General features: G+C 36.2%; 1 protein-coding gene across 1 annotated transcript in view; it reads left to right on the top strand.

The window, feature by feature from the left end:
- The window catches only part of STK3 (serine/threonine kinase 3), a 276517-nt gene that overhangs the window by 68287 nt on the left and 189064 nt on the right, over positions 1–19166 (top strand). The window contains exons 5-6 of the mRNA XM_040494088.1: positions 7767–7931; positions 8441–8608. Of these exons, the coding sequence (XP_040350022.1) occupies positions 7767–7931; positions 8441–8608 (333 nt within the window). The remainder of the gene's footprint in view (positions 1–7766; positions 7932–8440; positions 8609–19166) is intronic.

Below are 19166 nucleotides of genomic sequence, written 5' to 3'. Positions count from 1 at the left end.
TCATCTGTGAAAAGTGAAAGTTTGACTTCTTCTTTGCCAATTTGGATTCCTTTTATTTCATTTTGTTGTCTGATTGCTGATGCTAGGACTTCCAACACTATGTTAAACAGCAGTGGTGAGAATGGACATCCCTGTCGTGTTCCTGATCTCGGGGTGTAAGCTCTCAGTTTTTCCCCATTGAGGGCAGCTCTCTGTTTTCTTATATTGCGACCCTTTCATACATAATGATGTTTGTGACATCTGTGGTGTGATAGAGAGTATAGGCAATAGAGCCAGAAGACATGTGGGCTTTGCCTCTTTGTAGTTGTATGATACTTGACCACTTTATTTCTCTGAATTTGTTTCATCTAAAAAGGGGATGATGTGTTTCTCTTTACTTAATTGCGTTGTCATGAGACTCATAAAATACTTCTTATAACTATAATGTAAATAATTAAGACATTATATCTTTGTATTCTATAAAATGTTACTGTTTATTGTTTAAATGATTAAAAAAAATTTTTTTTAATGTTCATTTTTGAGAGACACAGAGAGACAGAGCGTAAATGAGGGAAGGGCAGAGAGAGAGAGGGAGACACAGAATCCGAAGTAGGATCCAGGCTCTGAGCTGTCAGCACAGAACCCGACCGATATGGGGCTCCAACTCACCAACCGTGAGATCATGACCCGAGCCAATGTCGGACGCCTAACCTACTGAGCCACCCAGGCGCCACTGTTGTTTAAATGATTTTATTGAGGGATAGAAACCCTTCATTTTCATATTTGAAGTTAAAAGGCTTAATGTGTAGTTACCTCATTTGAGCTTTAATATTCAAATGGATTGTTTAAATAATACTGTACTACAAATGACTTTAAGATGTATCCGTGTACTAGTATGAATGATTGAATACTGTGTCATTTTTTGATTAGGGCAGCATATGAAGTGACCCCCTGAGGTAAGGGGGAGGAGTTTATTACAAAGAGAGAAAAGCATAATGGAAGAAGGACTTTATAACATTTATACATTGCTTGAGGTCTGCCCTCTCCACCTTTGACAATTCTGGGCCAAATACAGGCTATGCTCTAAGGTAATTGTATAAGCTTTATAAGGACTGAGACTGTCCATGTTCTCACCTTCAACACCTACCACCTTTAACAGAGTCTGTATGAGAGAGCCAGTGAAGTAGATATTTGTCAAAAGAATTTAAAAAATGGATGTCTGAATTAGTGTGAATTTATTCATCTGTTAAGAGTATGAAGATATTTTGTAAATATGTTATAGAATCATGGAGTTTGGAATGAACCTTTGAAATCATTTAGTAAAGTTAGACAGTTCTTGAATCAGTATAATATCTTTGGCAAATCTTTAGTCTTGCTGTGGATTTGTCTAGTAGCAAATGCTTTACAGCACTGAAATCAGGCAGCTCTTGAGACCTCGAAGTATGTAGCAGATCTTACTCCTGAACTTTTTTCTCATATAGCTCTGAAATATAGGGTTCAGAAGCAGAGATAACAAATTAGAGTTAATGAAGGGTTAGTGAAATAATGGAATGGTTGGAAATAATGGAATGTTAAGAGGATAAAAATTAAAGTCTAGGTAGCTGAAAATGTCAACATTGAAATGATTAAACATGACACAGTTTTATGGACTGTGTTTTGTAGTACCCCCAAGCTCTTTAATTTTTATACCAGGAGTGGTGAGAGGGGAGAAAACCCAGGCACATAGGACAGCACCACCACCTTGTACGCCTTGGTCACTGTGGTGGCCCTAAAGAACACTCCTACGTCCCACTCTCCCACCTTGGCTGTTAACTGCTAACTTAGAAAGATTGGAAATGTCAGATGTGGTGTATCTCCTTTCTTTTTGTGACTACGAGTCTGTATCCATTCATTTATTATTTATGGAGTGCTAACTATATGCTAGGCATGGTTCTATGCATTGTGGATACATCATCAGTGAAAAGAACAAAGAACCCTGCCCTTGTGGACCCTTTCTCAGTGTGGTGTTGTCCAATAGAAACATAAAATGAGCCACAAATGTAATTTAACATTTCCTAGTAATCACATTAAAAAAAATTAATAGGTGAGGTTAACTTTAGTAATATATCAAATATATTAATATATAGCACCAATATTATAATATTAAATAATATAACTAATAACAGTATCTTAATAATATTAATGACTTATGCTAAACATTAGTAAGTTTATGATATTAATATGTAAATATCATTTATAAGTGTAATCAACTAAAATTTTTTTCTTTTAAAGCTTATTTATTTTGAAAGAGAGAGAGAGAGAGAGAGAGAGAGAATGTGTGTGTGTGTGTGTGTGTGTGTGTGTGTGTGTGTGCGCGCGCATGCACAAGCCAGAGAGGGGAAGAAAGAGGAGGAGAGAGAAAGAATCCCAATCTGCACTGACAGTGCAGAGCCCGACATGGGGCTTGATCACACAAACCATGAGATCATGATCTGAGCTGAAATCAAGAGTCAGATGCTTAACTGACTGAGCCACCCAGGTGCTCCTAATCAATTTAAAAATTATGAATAAGATTCTTTACCTTGTCCTTTTAGTACTAAACTTTGACCTTTGGTGTATATTGTACATTTATAGAACATCTTAGTTAGGGTAGCTATGTTTCACACGTTGGGAGCTACTGTATTGGGTAGTGCAACTTTAGAGCATAGTGCTTGCTTTCTAGAGCATAGTGCTTGACCATCAAGTCAGACTGTCTGGTCTAAGATAGAGAATAAGTTCCTGGTAGTACTAGAATTTTCAAATAACCCAGACTCCATATCCATGGCCCATGAAACCTTGTGCTTTTACATGTCTCCCAGATCTCATCTAGAACTACTGTTCTTCTGACTCACTAAACTTCAGCCTTTTTTCTTGAACTCAAATGTAGGAGGCTTTTTTCCTGAATCATGGTGTTTCTTGTTTCCTTTGTGTGGAATGTCATATTCCCAGATAGCCAATCACATGTTTAGCTCTCTTATGTCATTTAAGACCAGAAATGTCTCTCAGGCTTTCTTTGATGTCTACGCTAAAGAGCCTTTCTCAGTCATTCTCTGTCAATAGCTTTGTATTTTCTTGTCCTGGTAGTAATCATCACTGATATTTTCTTGCACTATCCTACTTTCTATCATATTATCATCAAATTATCCCTTCCTCGTAGAATATAAGTTCCATGAGAGAAAGGACGCTGCTTGGTTTATTCACTGTTGTATCCCCAGCAACTAGTGTAATTCCTGGCATGCTATTGGTGTTTGATAAGTATTTATTGAATGAATAAATGGCATTCTGGATCAGGTATCTTGTACTAGAGTGGATTTATCAAGTAAGTCACATTCTTACATTACCACTGAAGAGTGTAGGATTGAGAGTTGGTTTAGAGTAGTCTTAGAGTGTTTTAATTTGGAAAGGATTAGGGCAAGTTGGGACCTCAGAGGTTAGGGGAAGGAGGTCCAAGTTGTTTGTTTGTTTGTTTTGATAAAACTAATTTATCCAAAGCCAGCACATTGTTCAAGTACTACAAATAGACATGTACAATACATTTATGATGTTATATATTAATGTTATATGTAAACTGTCTCCCAATTTGTTTAGAAATTTTCATGTCAGGGTTTTGTTTAATGGAGGTGAAATTGACATAGCATAAAATTAGCCATTTTAATGAGTGGTATGAGTGTATTCGCAATGTTGTATAATCACCACCTCTGTCTAGTTTCAAAATATTTTCATCACCTCAAACTCAGTGAGCCATTGTTTCTTGTTTTTCTTATCCTGCCTCAGCCCCTGGCAACCACCAATCTGCTTTCTTTCTATGAGGATTCACCTGTTGTGAATATTTCATATACATGGAGTCATATATGTGCCCTTTTGTTCTGACTTCTTTTACTTAGCATAATGTTTTTGAAGTCCATCCACAATTTAGCATGTATCAGGACTTTATTCTTTTTTTTATGGCTGAGTAATATTCTATTGCGTGTATATATCATAATTTGTTTATCCATTCATCTGTTGATAGACATTTGTATTGTTTTAACCTTTCAGCCATTGTGAATAGTACTGTTATGAACATTCCTGTACATACATTGTTTGAATACTAGTTCTCAATTATTTTGAATATATACCTAGGAATGGAATTGCTGGGTCACATGGTAATTCTGTGTTTAATTATTTTTAACTTTTGAGGAACTGTACATTGTTTTACATGGAAGCTGCACCATTTTACATTCTCACCACTAGTGTCCAAGAGCTCCAGTTTCTTCATATCCCTGCCAACACTGTTTTCTATTTTTTTATTATAGCCACACTAGTGGGTGTGAAATGGTACCTCATTGTGGCTTTGATTTGCATTTCCTAATGACTAATGATGATGATGTTGAACATATATCTTTTCATATATGGCCATTTGTATATCTTTTGTGGGGGAAATGTCTAAGTCCTTTGTCATGTTTAAATTGAATCATTTGTTGAGTTAAAAGAGTTATTTATATTCTGGATACTAGACCCTTATCAGATGTATGATTTGCAGATATTTTCTCCCATTTTGTAGGTTGTCATTTCACTTTATTAATAATATCCTTTAATGCACAAAATTTTTGATTCTGATGAAGTCTAATCTATCATTTTTCCTCTTGCTGCTTGTACTTTTGATATCACACCTAATGATCCATTGCCAAACCAATAGCCATGCAGATTTACCCCTATGTTTTATGGTTTTAACTCATAGTTAAGTTGTTGATCTATTTTGAGTAAACTCTTATATATGGTGTGAGGTAGGGGTCCAACTTCATTTTTTTGCTTGTGAATATCCAGTTGTCCCCAGGTTGTTTCTTAATGAGACATGAGCCACTGTGCCATTGGTGGCAGTTGAAACAAACTTCTTCCAATAGTTATTTTCACATTCTACATAGTCTTTATATATGTGTGTGTATAAATATATATGAATAATTATTCAAGTATAGCTAACATACAGTATTATATTAGTTTCAGTTGTACAATATAATGATTCAACAATTCTACACATTTCCTGATTCCCCACTGCCACCTCCCCTCTGACAACCACCAGTTTGTTCTCTGTATTTAAGAGTCTGGCTTTTTTGGTTTCTTTTTTCTTTGCTTGTTCATTTGTTTTGTTTCTTAAATTCCATACATGAGTAAAATCATATGGTGTTTGTCTTTCTCTGACTTATTTTCATTTAGCATTATATACTTTAGGTCCATGTATGTTATTGTTGCAGTTGGCAATATTTCATTCTTTTTTATGGCTGAGTAAGATTCGTGTGTGTGTGTGTGTGTGTGTGTGTGTGTGTGAAAGAGAGAGAAAGAGATATGAATGGATACTTAATGCTACAATAAACATAGGGTTGCATATATTTTTTTGAATTAGTGTTTTCATTTTCCTTGGGTAAGTACCCATTAGTGGTATTACTGGATCATATAGTAATTCTATTTTTAATTTTTTTAAAGGAACTCCATACTGTTTTCTACAGTGGCTGTACCTATTTGCATTCCCACTAACAGTGTATGAGGGTTCCTTTTACTCTACATCATCACCAGTATTATTTCTTGTGTTTTTTATTTTAGCCACTCTGTCGGGTATAAAGTGATGTCTCGTTGTGGTTTTAATTTGCATTTCCCTGATGATTAGTGATGTTGAGTATCTTTTCATGTGTCTGCTGGCAGTCTGTATTTCTTCTTTGGAATACTGTCTGTTCAGCTCCTCTGCCTATATTTAATTGGATTATTTGTTTTGGTGTGTGTGTGTGTATGTGTGTGCATGCGCACATGTGTTGGGTTATATAAGTTCTTTATATATCTTGGATATTAACCCCTTATTGGATATATCTTTTGCAAATATCTTCTTTCATTCAGTAGGTTGCCTTTTTGTTTTGTTGATGGTTCCTTTTCTCTGCAAAAGCTTTTTCTTTTGATGTAGCCCCAATAGTTGAATTTTGCTTTTGTTTCCTTTGCCAGAGGAGACATATCCAGGAAGAGGTTTCTATGGTGATGTGAAAGAAATTATGTACTGTTTTCTTCTAGGAATCTTATGGTTTCAGGGCTCACATTTAGGTCTTTAATCCATTTTGAGTTTATTTTTGTTTATAGTGTAAGAAAGTGGCCCAGTTTCATTCTTTTGCATTTATCTGTCCAGTTTTCCTAGTAACATTTGTTGAAAAGACTGTCTCTTTCCCAGTGTATATTCATGAGTCCTTTGATGTAGATTAATTGACCACAAACATGTAGCTTTATTGCTGGGATTTCTATTCTATTCCATTGATATATATGTCTTTTTGTGCCAGTACCATACTGTTCTGATTACTACAGCTTTGTAGTATAATATTTTTATAATTTTAATTTGTACTGTGTCTTCCTTTTATCCCATTGTTGGGTATTTGAATTTTCCTTCTTTTCTTCTTTCTCAAATAGAGTAGTGTCCTCTATCTTTGTATAAATTGGAACTCCCCTCCTCCCATCTTCCATCAGCTTATGTTCGGGTTATATTTGCTGGTTGTACTTTTAGGGAGAAGTAGATTTTATTGTCATGAACTTTTATTATTATGTGGGTATATTTAAAATAGAGGCTTTCATAAGTTGCACTTGAGCAAGGCTTGTCAAGAGAGGCATAGGTTATGATCAGACAAGGGCTCAAATCTTAGTTCCATCTTGTATATGAGGAGAAGGAATTTACTGAATGTCAATGCAATAATTTCCTCATTTGTCAGTTGTTGGTAAAAATAGTATATATCTTGGAGAGTTGTCGTAAGGATAAATAAGATAATGCATGGAAAATGACTAGCATAAAGGCTGGTAGAGATCTGGCTCTATTGCCATAGCTACTGAGAATGTTTCCTTTCCCACTTCTTTCCTTGACCACCTTTTCTCCCTTCTCCCCTCTTATCCTCTCCCTGATAACCTTAGTTTGTGTTTCCATTTTCCTAGTCTTTCTCTGGTATTTTCATTTTTGAGTTCTCATTCTTATGGCCAGAAATCCAGGATCTGGGTGGGTTTAGACATGACTCGGTTAGAAGAGGAGGAGTGATATGGGCATAATCACTTCATGCAGGAGACTCTTGGCAAGCCACCTTTGTTTCCTTCCTTTGTGTAAAACTGTTGATTTTCTTTTTCATCAAGAATTAGCAACATCACAGAGAAGAATGTCTGAATTTACTTTCAGGACAAGTAGCTGTGATATTGCTACCTCAGTATCAGAAGATGTGGGAAATAGTGATTTCTTAGGGTCACAATGATTTTTGGGAGAGGCTATGTGCTTTAGGAATGACATCACTAATTTTAAGGAAAGGGCAAATTTAATATTGAAAAAATTTTTCATCAATAAAACATGAAGTAAGAGTGACAAAGAATATTTGTGAGGAAAAAGAAGTTCCCAGTTTTTTTTTTCAATTTTTTCAATTTATTTATTTTGAGAGAGAGAGAGAGAGAGAGAGAGAGAGAGAGAGAGAGAGAGAAAGAGAAAGAGTACGTGAATAGGGGAGGGGAAGAGAAAGGGAGAGACAGAATCCCAAGAAGCTCTATGCTGTCAGTGCAGAGTCTAATGTGGGGCTCGAACGCATGAACCGTGAGATCATGACTTGAGCTGAAACCAAGAGTCGGATACTCAACTGACTGAGCCACCCAGGAATCTCCCCCAGTTCTTTATCTTTTAGCCTTTTCCTAGAGGTTTAGTGGTCATTAGAAAGAAGGATTAGTTACCAGTGCTCTTTTGTAAGAGTTTATCTAGCATGGTTTTTCATTCTAGTTTTACAAATATTTGTTTCCAGTTAACAGAAGATGAAATTGCAACTATTCTTAAATCTACTTTGAAAGGACTAGAATATTTGCACTTCATGAGAAAAATACACAGAGATATAAAAGCTGGAAATATTCTCCTCAATACAGAAGGACATGCAAAATTGGCTGATTTTGGAGTGGCTGGTCAGTTAACGGTAAGTGCAGTAATTTTGGACACTCTTTTGGCTTATATGTCCAGGTTGGATTGCGACTAAATGTTGATAACTTTTTAGAGGGGGTAATAGGAAGAAATATGTAACTACATTGTTCTTGGGGAGAAGGATCCATAATTTAAGTATTATTTATTACTTTTATTTACAACTTAAGAGATGTTGAATGAATATGAAAAAATGTAATTGAAATGCTTGAATGTTTAAAAAGGAAAGCTATATTGATCCATTTCTATAGCTTTTATTGTTACAGTACTGTTTTATGACTATCTTTAATGAAGGTGGAGATAAGTTTCTTGTGGATTCTTTGTTACTACAGAATTCAAAATTCTTAAAAATATCCTGTCAGAGCTCTAGTGGAAATTCTAAAAAAATAGTCAATTTCAGATACAATCGTAGTAATTGAGAGTTTCACTATACAGTTTAAAGAATATGTTGACAGATTTCCTTTGTGTTTTTGTAGTAGTATTTATATCTGTGTGATGTTTTTGCAGGATACAATGGCAAAACGCAACACTGTGATAGGAACTCCGTTTTGGATGGCTCCTGAGGTTATTCAAGAAATAGGCTATAACTGTGTGGCTGACATCTGGTCCCTTGGCATTACTTCTATAGAAATGGCTGAAGGAAAACCACCTTATGCTGATATACATCCAATGAGGGTAAGAAAATGATGGTTTGCTAAAAATGTTGATGTTATATAAATTTTGCATTTTTGTAATGTCAGTGTAAATAAATAAATACAGATTAAATAAGTTGATTTGAATTTAGGTTCTGTGCAAAAAACAGTAAAATTATCTGTTAAAGGTTAGCAATATTAACTTTTCTCCCCCCACATCCTTAATTGTGAGAAAAGAAGTGAAGGCTATATGTCCCTCTACAGTCACCATTTTCCTCCCCCCAAACTATACGTGTAAAATATTCCCTTGCTTTTCAGTAGAAGAAAGGGTTGGTAAATCCACTATATTCTTTAATCCATCCATTGTTTTCTCAGTGCAGCAGTAGAGGCCTTGGAAAAATCATTTCTCACTTTTCTACCCACCCTGTGGATTCTACCTTTCTGTGTTTTTGGTTTTCCTTTTTTTTTCTCTCATCTGAAATTAATATTTAAAAATCATGATTTCTAATATTGCTATGTACCTGTAAGCATATTAATCTTATTTCTTTAGTTGTCTTAGTGAGAAACTGGAATTCCTTTTTTGAACATTATTATACACTTCTGTGAACTCCCTTTTCCAGGATGATTTTTTTGAGTTTGAAGTATGTACCTTACATATTCAAGTCTAATTGCCTGTGCTTCAGGGTTTGTGATGATACAGTTCTTAGGTTTTTTCATATGTGAATCTCAATTCATTATTGATAAGTACATCTGTGTTTGTGAACTTATTGCCCTCTAGTGGCTGGAATCACCTCAAGAAGAAAAGATAGAAGAATGAAGAGAGAGAGAAAGAGAGAGAGAGAGAGAGTGAGTGTGTGTGTATAGAGAAGAAAAGATGGCGTCAGGCTGACTGGAGAAATGTGTGAAGTAAATAGATGGGAGGAAAGAGAATGTAGTATTTTGGAACATCTGAAGAAGAATAAATTGGAATTAATTTCTGATATACAGTATTATTGTGGATTGAATTTCAATAATATAAGTAATAGTGTACTGTGCTGAAAATATTTAAAAGTCTGTCTCCCACTTTAAAGAGAATTCTTCGAGTAATAAAATTATATATAATATGTATCATCTTCCTGGTGTATATTAATTTCTTTTAAGGTGAAAAATAAAAATGACATGAATTGTTCGTTTGCAAAATAATAAAAAATGACAAGATCAGCATAAAACCAGCAACACAGCTTCTCATTTCTTTTCTGATGATTAGTTATCTTTAGTACTTTTAGTTATGATGTTTTTAGGGTGATCCTCAAACTAGGTGTATTTGAATTTGAGTTAATGAGGTTAACTGAATTATCCAAGGCAACCTAGCCAGGTGCCAGAGCTGAGATTTAACCTAGGACTTAGATTATTACTGTTCTGTTTCCTGCTTGTGTAGATCTTTTTTTTCTAACCACAAAGATGAACGTATTAAATTTGACCCTGAAGTTGTCTGATAGTAAATAGTTGTAATATGTGGTTCCCGACTTCTAGGATCTTAAAAGTATCATTTGGCAGTTTGAATTAACACATGTGAAATAGCAAAAATATACTTGAAGACAGTATTTCTCTTTAAAATTCTATCAGTCATCGGTCTATCTCACTTTTTTCCTACCAGTCTAAATCCTACTCATTCAAGTCTCAGCTCAGATATTATTTGTATATAGAGCCTTCCTTGGTAGCCACCACCTAAGTAAATTTCTTGTTTTCCTCATAATTTGTACATAGGCAATTCTGGGCTCTGCAAGTTCTTTGGACAGTTTATCAAGTGTCGCCTTGTGCATTTCCAAACAGTATGGTTTTAAGTTGCTACTTAAATTGTGTTATCATTATTTAACTTTTCTCATGTCTGTGAACTGCTTTGTACAAATGAGAGCATGAACTGCAAATACTGAGAAGCTGTTAAGGTCACATGGTGGGTACAAGTTTTCCAAAGCTCACATTTTATCATTGGCGGCAAATACGATAGTTTCCTTGAAATGACAGATTCACACGATTCATTTTTGAGAAAATGTCAGTCCTATGTCCAAGTCTGAATTGCCATCGCTTTTCTGCCATCTGCCAGTTGTTCCTTGGTAACAAGTTGCAGCTTGTTTGGCTTGCAGTTCTGTCACACAAGTGCTTTTCCTCAAGATAATCACCGTTCTTCTGTATGTGAGGCAAATGCTTTGTGTGCTTTCTCATTTTGTCATAAAGAATATTAAAAAGGTATGTATTCAAGGATAGAATTTTGATAAAATTAATAGTATTTACTGCTCATCAAAGTTTAGTTTGGTGGGAGGTTGGGTGGGGGGAAAAAAGAAAGAGCTGTCCAAGAGAGAAAAAAGGATTGTTGAGGACACAGCCAAAGTTGGAAAGTGAGAATTGTATTGTTACCAATACAGTTCTTTGCTCTAGCCTTGCTCTAGCAGTGCTCAGCAGTGGAGCACAGCACATTATGGCCTTGAGCTCAGGTTTGAGGTGAAATGAATGAGTGTCTCGAAACGATGGGGCTCCAGGGCATTGAAGGATGCTTTTGAGAGAGTTGTTCTGGTGGTTACAATGGGGTGTAACCTGAAAAGAGAGGAGAGGGTATAGGAAATGAACGGATCAGGGAGCTAGACAGTGTTTTTCACACTTCCTACATAGCCGTTACCTGGAGAGCTTTGAAAAAATACTGATGCCTGGGCCCTGACCCAAACCGATTATTTCAGAATCTCAGTGTTATTAGAGAGCCAGTAAAACTGTAGTTAAGGTATAAGAGAGTTGGCTGTATATGAAACTCAGATTAGTGAGTGAAATAGTGAAGTTTCCTTTTTTTTAGAGAGAGAGCATGTGAGTGCTTGTGAGTGGGGGAGTGGCAGGGGGAGGGAGAGAGAGAAAAAAATCTCAAGCTGAGTGTAGAGCCTGACTTGGGGCTTGATACCATGACCCTGGGATCACGACCTGAGCTGAAATCAAGTCAGACGCTCAATTGACAGAGCCACCCAGGCATCCCTGAAGTTTTCTGTTTTTAATTAAACAATTTTCTCACTTTAACCACTCTGTGAAATAATTATGTTTTTTAAGTTTATTTATTTTGAGAGAGAGAAAGTGCAAGTGGGGGAAGGGCAGGGAGAGAGTAAGAGAGAATTCCAAGCAGGTTCCATGCTGTCTGCTCAAAGCCTGACATGGGGCTTAATCCCACGGAATGTGAGATCATGACCTGAGCCAAAGTCAATGCCCACTGACTGAGCCACCCAGGAGCCCCAAAATACATATTTTAATCTCCATTTTAATGAGTGGATTGGGTGAAATGGATACTAAAAATTACGTTTTTTGTTAAGGTGATACAGCTTATAAATGGCAGAACTGAGAGAGGAATTCATGCTAGTCCATTTCTTGCCTTGACAAAAAAGAAATATCTTTTGTGTTTATATGTCAACTCTATGCAGATGAAGGAGTGGCTAGCAAAAATAAAAATCAGCAAACATTTTAATTTCATAATTATAATGATTATGTTAAAATAGGAACCTTCTAAATTTTTCAGAGTGGGAAGAAATATAGGCAAAGTTTTCGTGTTCCCTGCCATTTTTTTTTTTTTTTTTGTAGCAATGTTGGCGTATGAGATTACCAATAGTTTATAAAGTTGTCACAGTTGGAATGAGGATGTGAGTGATGGAAAGACCACTACAACAGATGGAGGCAAAGAATGCTAGTTCTTTTAAGATAAGTAAAGGATAGTATATAATTTACTGCATTTAGTTGGCTATCTGGAACAGGACGCTAGTTAGGATGTGGTAGGCCAGCTTCCCTAGCCTCCACATCCTAGTCCTTCTGCAATTCCCTTTGGCTGTTGTTACAAGATGATAGCCCTTCCCACTATGCCTACCCTCTAGAGGTATGTCCTAGGAACAACGAGGCTGACTGAGTGAACTGGGTGTTGGTTTCCTAGTCTTATTCTCAGACATACCGTCCTTCTAAGTATGCCCAGGCTCCAGGCGGCCTGCTTGAGACCCAGGTCGTGCTTGCTTCGGCCAGCAAAAATTCGGGTCAAGAAGAGATGCATCCATTTTTGATAATTTAGAATGGAGTTGCTCCTGCCTAAATAGCCACAAATTAATATCGTGGCTTTCACTGATTAAGCTTTTTGTAGGACATATGTTTTGAGTGCCATAGCCTGAGGGATATGAAGAACTTAAAGATGGCACTAAATTAGAAAGTGAAAGCGATCAAATTGGAACTTGATAGTGAATTGAAAATGGGTCTTTTGAAGGTGTGAAGGCTGAGGTCATTTGTTTTATACACTTTGGTTTATCATTGGTCAAAGATTGATGCTTATCTTTAATCATTCCTCAGGGAGAATAAGAAGTATTGGGGATATAGATATTCATGGAGGAATTTGCTAATAAAAAGAGCTACTAAAAACACTGGATTTGGGGCGCCTGGGTGGCGCAGTCGGTTAAGCGTCCGACTTCAGCCAGGTCACGATCTCGCGGTCCGTGGGTTCGAGCCCCGCGTCAGGCTCTGGGCTGATGGCTCAGAGCCTGGAGCCTGTTTCCGATTCTGTGTCTCCCTCTCTCTCTGCCCCTCCCCCGTTCATGCTCTGTCTCTTTCTGTCCCAAAAATAAAAAATAAATGTTGAAAAAAAAATAAAAATGTTTAAAAAAAAAAACACTGGATTTGTTTGATGGCAAGGGATACTAATTTGTTAGTTTTTATACAGCTTGCTTTCTCTCTCTTTTTAAAAGAGAAACTCGTAGTGTGTACAGATTATATCTTTGCTGTGGCAAGAGTAATAATTATGTGTCTCGTAAAAGGCAATGATGAAATCACATTAAAACATGTAAAGCTTTGTAAATAGGAAAAGGATGAAAATGTGGTTATAAATGTACATCCAGCAAATAGATTAAAATTAAGCAGTAATGACAGATTAAGGAATAACAACAGATGGAAGTAAAACTCAAAATGTTAAATGAAACAAGTTTTATCGAAATCCAGTTTATTTTAAAAAGTTAAATATAAAGAAACTGAATTAATTTTGGTCAGTTAAATAAACAAAGGGATTTAAAATTTTAATTTTGAATTTGGTTAACCACATACTTCTTTGGAGATCTACCTCTTTCTCAGCTCTATAGGAAATATAATTACCAAATCATCAGGAAATGAGTGAATAGTATTATTTTGTAAATGTCTGTCCCTGTACCCCACTACCAAACCCAGGCACTTTGTTTCATAGACATCACTAAGACCCTGTTGATTCTTTTAAATACAGTTTTGGTTTTGATTTGTTTTGTTTTACAGTCTTTTGTGTTTGATTACCCATTGCTTGGCATAGAGAAAGGGGTAAGGACAGAAGTGTTTGAGTCAGACTAAGAACTGTTTGAGAGAGCAAGTACTGTGACTGAAGATAGCTTGGCATCAACTGAAGGAAAGAAAATAAAAATCAAACTAAGAATTGTACTTCTACACAACACAATATGAATGTTTATTACCTTTTGAAGATAAAATATAGACATATATTGTATATTTTAGGAAGACTTGTCAAATGTGACTTAAGGAGACAATTGGAGGCATTTAAATGGCAATTTTCAGGAAATTCAACTTATATACAGCTTGACAATCTGTTTGAGAGTAAATTAGGAATTACTTTAGACTAAAAAAAGATCTCTCTTTGTCTCTCCGTCTGTCTCCCTATATCCTTACATCACTTACTTATGAAGAAAAGAACCCTGTAGATAATTTCAACACGGAAAAGTTACTTTTGATGAATGTTTTTGAAAATGATGTTATCTTTCTTTCCTTAACCTTGCTGTTTTCTACAACTTGCCTCTTTACTCCTACCCCTTTTGGGGAAATAGTGCGTTTTAATACGTGAAATAAATGATCCAGTACATGCAAAGTAAACACAGACATTAGGAAAAAATCACCCTCTATACTGCATATTAAAAAACAAAACACACAGTAGCTTGCCCCTACCTCAAATCACATGGCACTACTACTTTTACAAGTATACTCCAGGTATACTCCTGATCCAACAAGATTTCTTAAAAAAAAAAAAAAAAAAAAAAAAGGAGATATTAAATCTCCATCAAAGGAGTGAAACTGAGTTATCCATTTTTTATAAATAAAAATGAATCAATGACCTCCTTCCTGTCTAATTAATGATCAAATTTGGCTGAATTCTAGAAGACTAGGCTTGAGGAGGGGTGGTAGTTGAGTAATGCCCCACCTGGCATATTTACACATCTGCCCTCTCCCAGTCCCTACTGTATATGGCTCAGTAGATAGCTGGCCCGTCTTAGTGTGGGGTGCAGGCACTGCCTCTTGGAAGATTCCCTATAGGCATTTAACATGACGAGCAAAAGACAGGTATCTTCATTTTATTTGGGAGTAGATGAAGGAATATGGGACTGTTAATTCACAGAAACATCCTGGCTGAAAGCCTCCGTCTTAAAGCCTGAGATAGCAGGGTGCAGCCGTTCTCTGTGGTCTGACCCTATGGATGTGCTGCTCCACATTCCCCATACGCCTGGCCAGGAGCTTGTAGGCAAACCTCACTCCTGCCCTGCCCAGGATGGGAGGCTGGCCTCAGCAGTTTGCCGTCAGCACTCATGTTCACCAGACGTCACGTGGCTTAATGGTGAAGCCCAGGTACCCTCTTTTCCTCTTGGCTTTCATAGCTAAATTTTGGCTTGAATGACTTGTTCTATGCTTACAAGGATCACTTTCTTACTTTTTATTTTATCTTTTTACCCCCACAATAGATTCTTAGGGCCGCCTCAATAAATTACCAGAAATCTGGTAGCTTTAAACAACAGAAATGTATTCTTTCACAATCAGGGTGTTCACAGCGTTGCTCTGCTTCCAGAGGCTCTAAGAGAGAATCCATTCTTTGCTCTTCTAGCTTTTGGTGGCTGCTGGCAATCCTTGGCGTTCCTTGAATTGTAACTGCATTGTTCCATCTCTGCCTACATCTTCACATTACCTTCTCCTCAAATTTCCCTCTGTCTGTCTCTTAAAAGGACACTTGTCATTGTTTTTAGGGACTACATGGATAATCCCGGGTGATAGCCTCCTTTCAGTTCCTTGACATTACATCTGCAACTACCTTTCTTTTCCAAATGAGGTCACATTCAGAGGTTCTGGGGATCATGACAAGGACACATCTTTTGGGGGCTACCTTTCAACCACTACACCTTCTATAATTTTCTCTCTTCTTTTAAATTATATACAGTTTAAGATTAATAGTGACTAATATTAGGACTAATATCTCCTAGTCTTTCTGTTCTCAATTTTTTTATTGTGGTAAAATATACAGAACATAACATTTATCATTTTAATCACTTTTAAGTATACAATTCAGCAGCATTAAGTACACTCATGCTGTTGTGTAACAATCACACTATCCATTTCCAGAAAATTTTATCATCCCAAACTGAAACTCTGTACCCGTTAAACAGTAGCTCTTCATTATCTCCTCCCCACAGCATTTTGTCACCACCATTCCACTTTTGGTCTCTGAGTTTGACTGTTCTGAGTACCTAATAGAAGTGGAATCATGCAATATCTGTCCTTTTGTGTCTGAATTATTTCACTCAGCATAATGTTTTAAAGGTTCATTCATGTTGTACCACGTGTCAGCGTTTCCTTCCTTTTTAAAGCTGAATAATATTCTCTTGTATGTATATACCACACTTTGTTTATCTGTTCGTCCACTGACTGACACTTGGGTTGCTTTCCCATTTTGGCTGTTGTATATAATGCTACTGTGAACACGGGTATACAATTATTTCTTTGAGACTGCTTTTGATTCTTATGGGTGTATACCCGGAATGGGGATTGCTGGATTATATTATGTATAATTTTGGGGGGGAACTTCCGTAGTTTTTTCACAGTAGCTGTACCATTTTACATTCTCACCAGCAGTTATTTCCAGTGGTTCCGGTTTTTCCACATTCTTTCTGACATTTACTTTCTGTCTTTTTGGTAATAGTCATCCTAGTGAGTGTGAACAGGTATCTCAGTTTTGATTTGTTTTTCCCAAATAACCAGTGATGTTGAGTATCTTTCCATTGGTATATCCTATGTGAAGAAAATTGGGTTGGTTGTTTTTTGTTGTTAAGTTTCTGTTCTCATTTTTATTGACTTTTCTCTGGTATTAATCTGCTTTATTTCTATTTGCTGGCTGAGATCTCTGAATCATTTGACTTTTTACTGCTTTATTATCCTTCCAGCTGTCCCCTATTATTCTTTGCACCCCAAGTCTAATACTCTAAGTCCCTTTGTAATTCTTCCTTCATAATCAGTCTATTGGGAGATCTTTGAGTCAAATGGTTTTTACTTCCTGTTTACATGCAAATGACTTACTGGTCTACAAATAGAGGGTTGCTTATTTGTATTTATATATATTACTTTATTTGGGCAGTAGGTGTGTTCTGATGAAGGTGTGTAAATATTTAATAGGTGCAAATCATTTTAAATTATTATTTTTAAAATAATTAAAAAAAAGATGTTAGAGTGGGAGAGAGCTAAAGCATAAGAGACTCTTAAAAACTGGGAACAAACTGAGGGTTGATGGGGGGTGGAAGGGAGGGGAGGGTGGGTAATGGGTATTGAGGAGGGCACCTTTTGGGATGAGCACTGGGTGTTGTATGGAAAACAATTTGACAATAAATTTCATATATTGGAAAAAAAATACTGAAAAAAATTTTTAATGACTCCTTTAGTAATGAGAATAACACTTTTCAAACTTATCTACCTTGTAATTGTGTATATTTTTATGGTGGGACATACTCATTTTAGTAGTAATATAAATTTAATCCATAATATTAAAATATTTTTGATTTGGTATTAATGTTAAAGTATAAGAAATGCATGTTCTAATGTGGAGACAGGAAATTTGACTTTTAGACTACTTGGAGTATATATCTGTTATACTTAACTACATTGCTTATTTTGTGTCGAAACTAAATGTCATTTAAGTATGGGTGTGTGATTTTTGAAGAAAGTACCCTGGAATTTTCTTCCTGTACGTTCCTCTTTCCTTTATCTCCTTCTATACATGTTTAGTGCACATTTATCATTTGCTGATCGGACTTTGAGGATGTAGTGGTAAGCAGAGCGGGCGTGTGTCCTATTCCCTTGGAACTTCCAGTCCGGTGGAACTGGCATTCTGATGTTAAAATTATTTAGCTTTCTGTTGTGGGGAGAGCGGTGTAGATAAATATATTCAGTTGTCTAGAGTATGAGACCATACACTGTAAAAACTTTAATTATATGTATGTATATTACAAATTATATAGGATCATAAGACTATAAATATGAGTTTTATTATTTTGTCATTACATGCCTCACTTATTTTTCTCCTTTGAACTTATCCTCATCTTCCTTTTTTTTTCTCTCTCTCTCTCTCTCACTGTTGCCTTTACTTTGTTCCCTGTCCCCTGACAGTGCACGCACATGAATGCTCACATGGTCCTCTCCCCCCATTTGCTTTGCTTTCCCTGTGCTTTTCTTTCTTTTAATATTGACTTTCTTACCCCTTGTCTGTTCCCTACGTTTTTCTGCCTGATTAAGTAAGTGATACTTTATTCTGTTAACCATTACTTTTAGATCAGATATAGCCAAGGATCTGGAGGAGTGGGACAAATTGGATCATTGGAGGATTTCAATACTACTTCCAGGGCATATGGTTTTTCACTCTATTTGAAAGTTAGAGTTCTTCTGCCCTGTGGTCCTGTACATGTGGGAGTATCAGGCATTCCAGCCCCTAAATTGGGGATTAAGGTTTATTACAGTGACACTTTCAACATATTTCTGTCCAGTCAGAGTTATTATTCTTGAAGAGACGAACAGACAAAGAGAACAGAATAAATAGATCTCTTCTTCTCGTTTAGGCCTGCTGGGGGGTCACCCCTGAGGGTTTCACAGGAAAGACCAATTCCCACTGTTGACTTAGATTCAAACCTTGCTGTTGGTGTTGTGTTGCCATGTGCTTTGTAAACATGAATAGTTTGGTCACTGTTGAGGAAGCAGTCCTCATCTTCCTACTGACATACAAATTACATGAATATGAATTGTCGTTTTGAAGTCATGTTTATATTAAGTATTGCTTAGAGAAGGAATCATTAAGAAAGAATCATGCTTTAAAGAATTATTGAGAATTATTGAAAGAATTATGCTAGAATCCATCTTTTCAGGATTTTAATGTAGGATATCGGCAAAGGCAGTATTTCTCTGTATTTAGGAACGTTTACAGTACACAATTTACATTGATTTATTAATAATTAAAAGGTGGCATTAGCATTTGACACTTTTTTTTTGACTGTGGTCCATACCATAAAATATGTTTTGTGTTGTGACCCATTTTGCACATGTATAGATAAGTACTGTTTTATGTACAATTTGTTTCAGGTGTGTGAATCTTCTACTTCATACTTTCATTAAACAAAAAAGGTAATCCGAATTGATTTTGTGACCCAGAATTGGACTGTGACTTGTATTTATAAAGCAAGATAGAACGAGTCCATTAAGGCAGAGATACATGACTTTCCTTTCCTTTCCTTTCCTTTCCTTTCCTTTCCTTTCCTTTCCTTTCCTTTCCTTTCCTTTCCTTTCCTTTC

This window comes from Herpailurus yagouaroundi, unplaced genomic scaffold (genome assembly GCF_014898765.1).
Source record: "Herpailurus yagouaroundi ecotype Mexico unplaced genomic scaffold, PumYag 186, whole genome shotgun sequence".
Classification (NCBI taxonomy): domain Eukaryota; kingdom Metazoa; phylum Chordata; class Mammalia; order Carnivora; family Felidae; genus Herpailurus; species Herpailurus yagouaroundi.
Note: the sequence above shows the minus strand (reverse complement) of the source record. Positions and strands in the feature narration are given on the sequence as shown.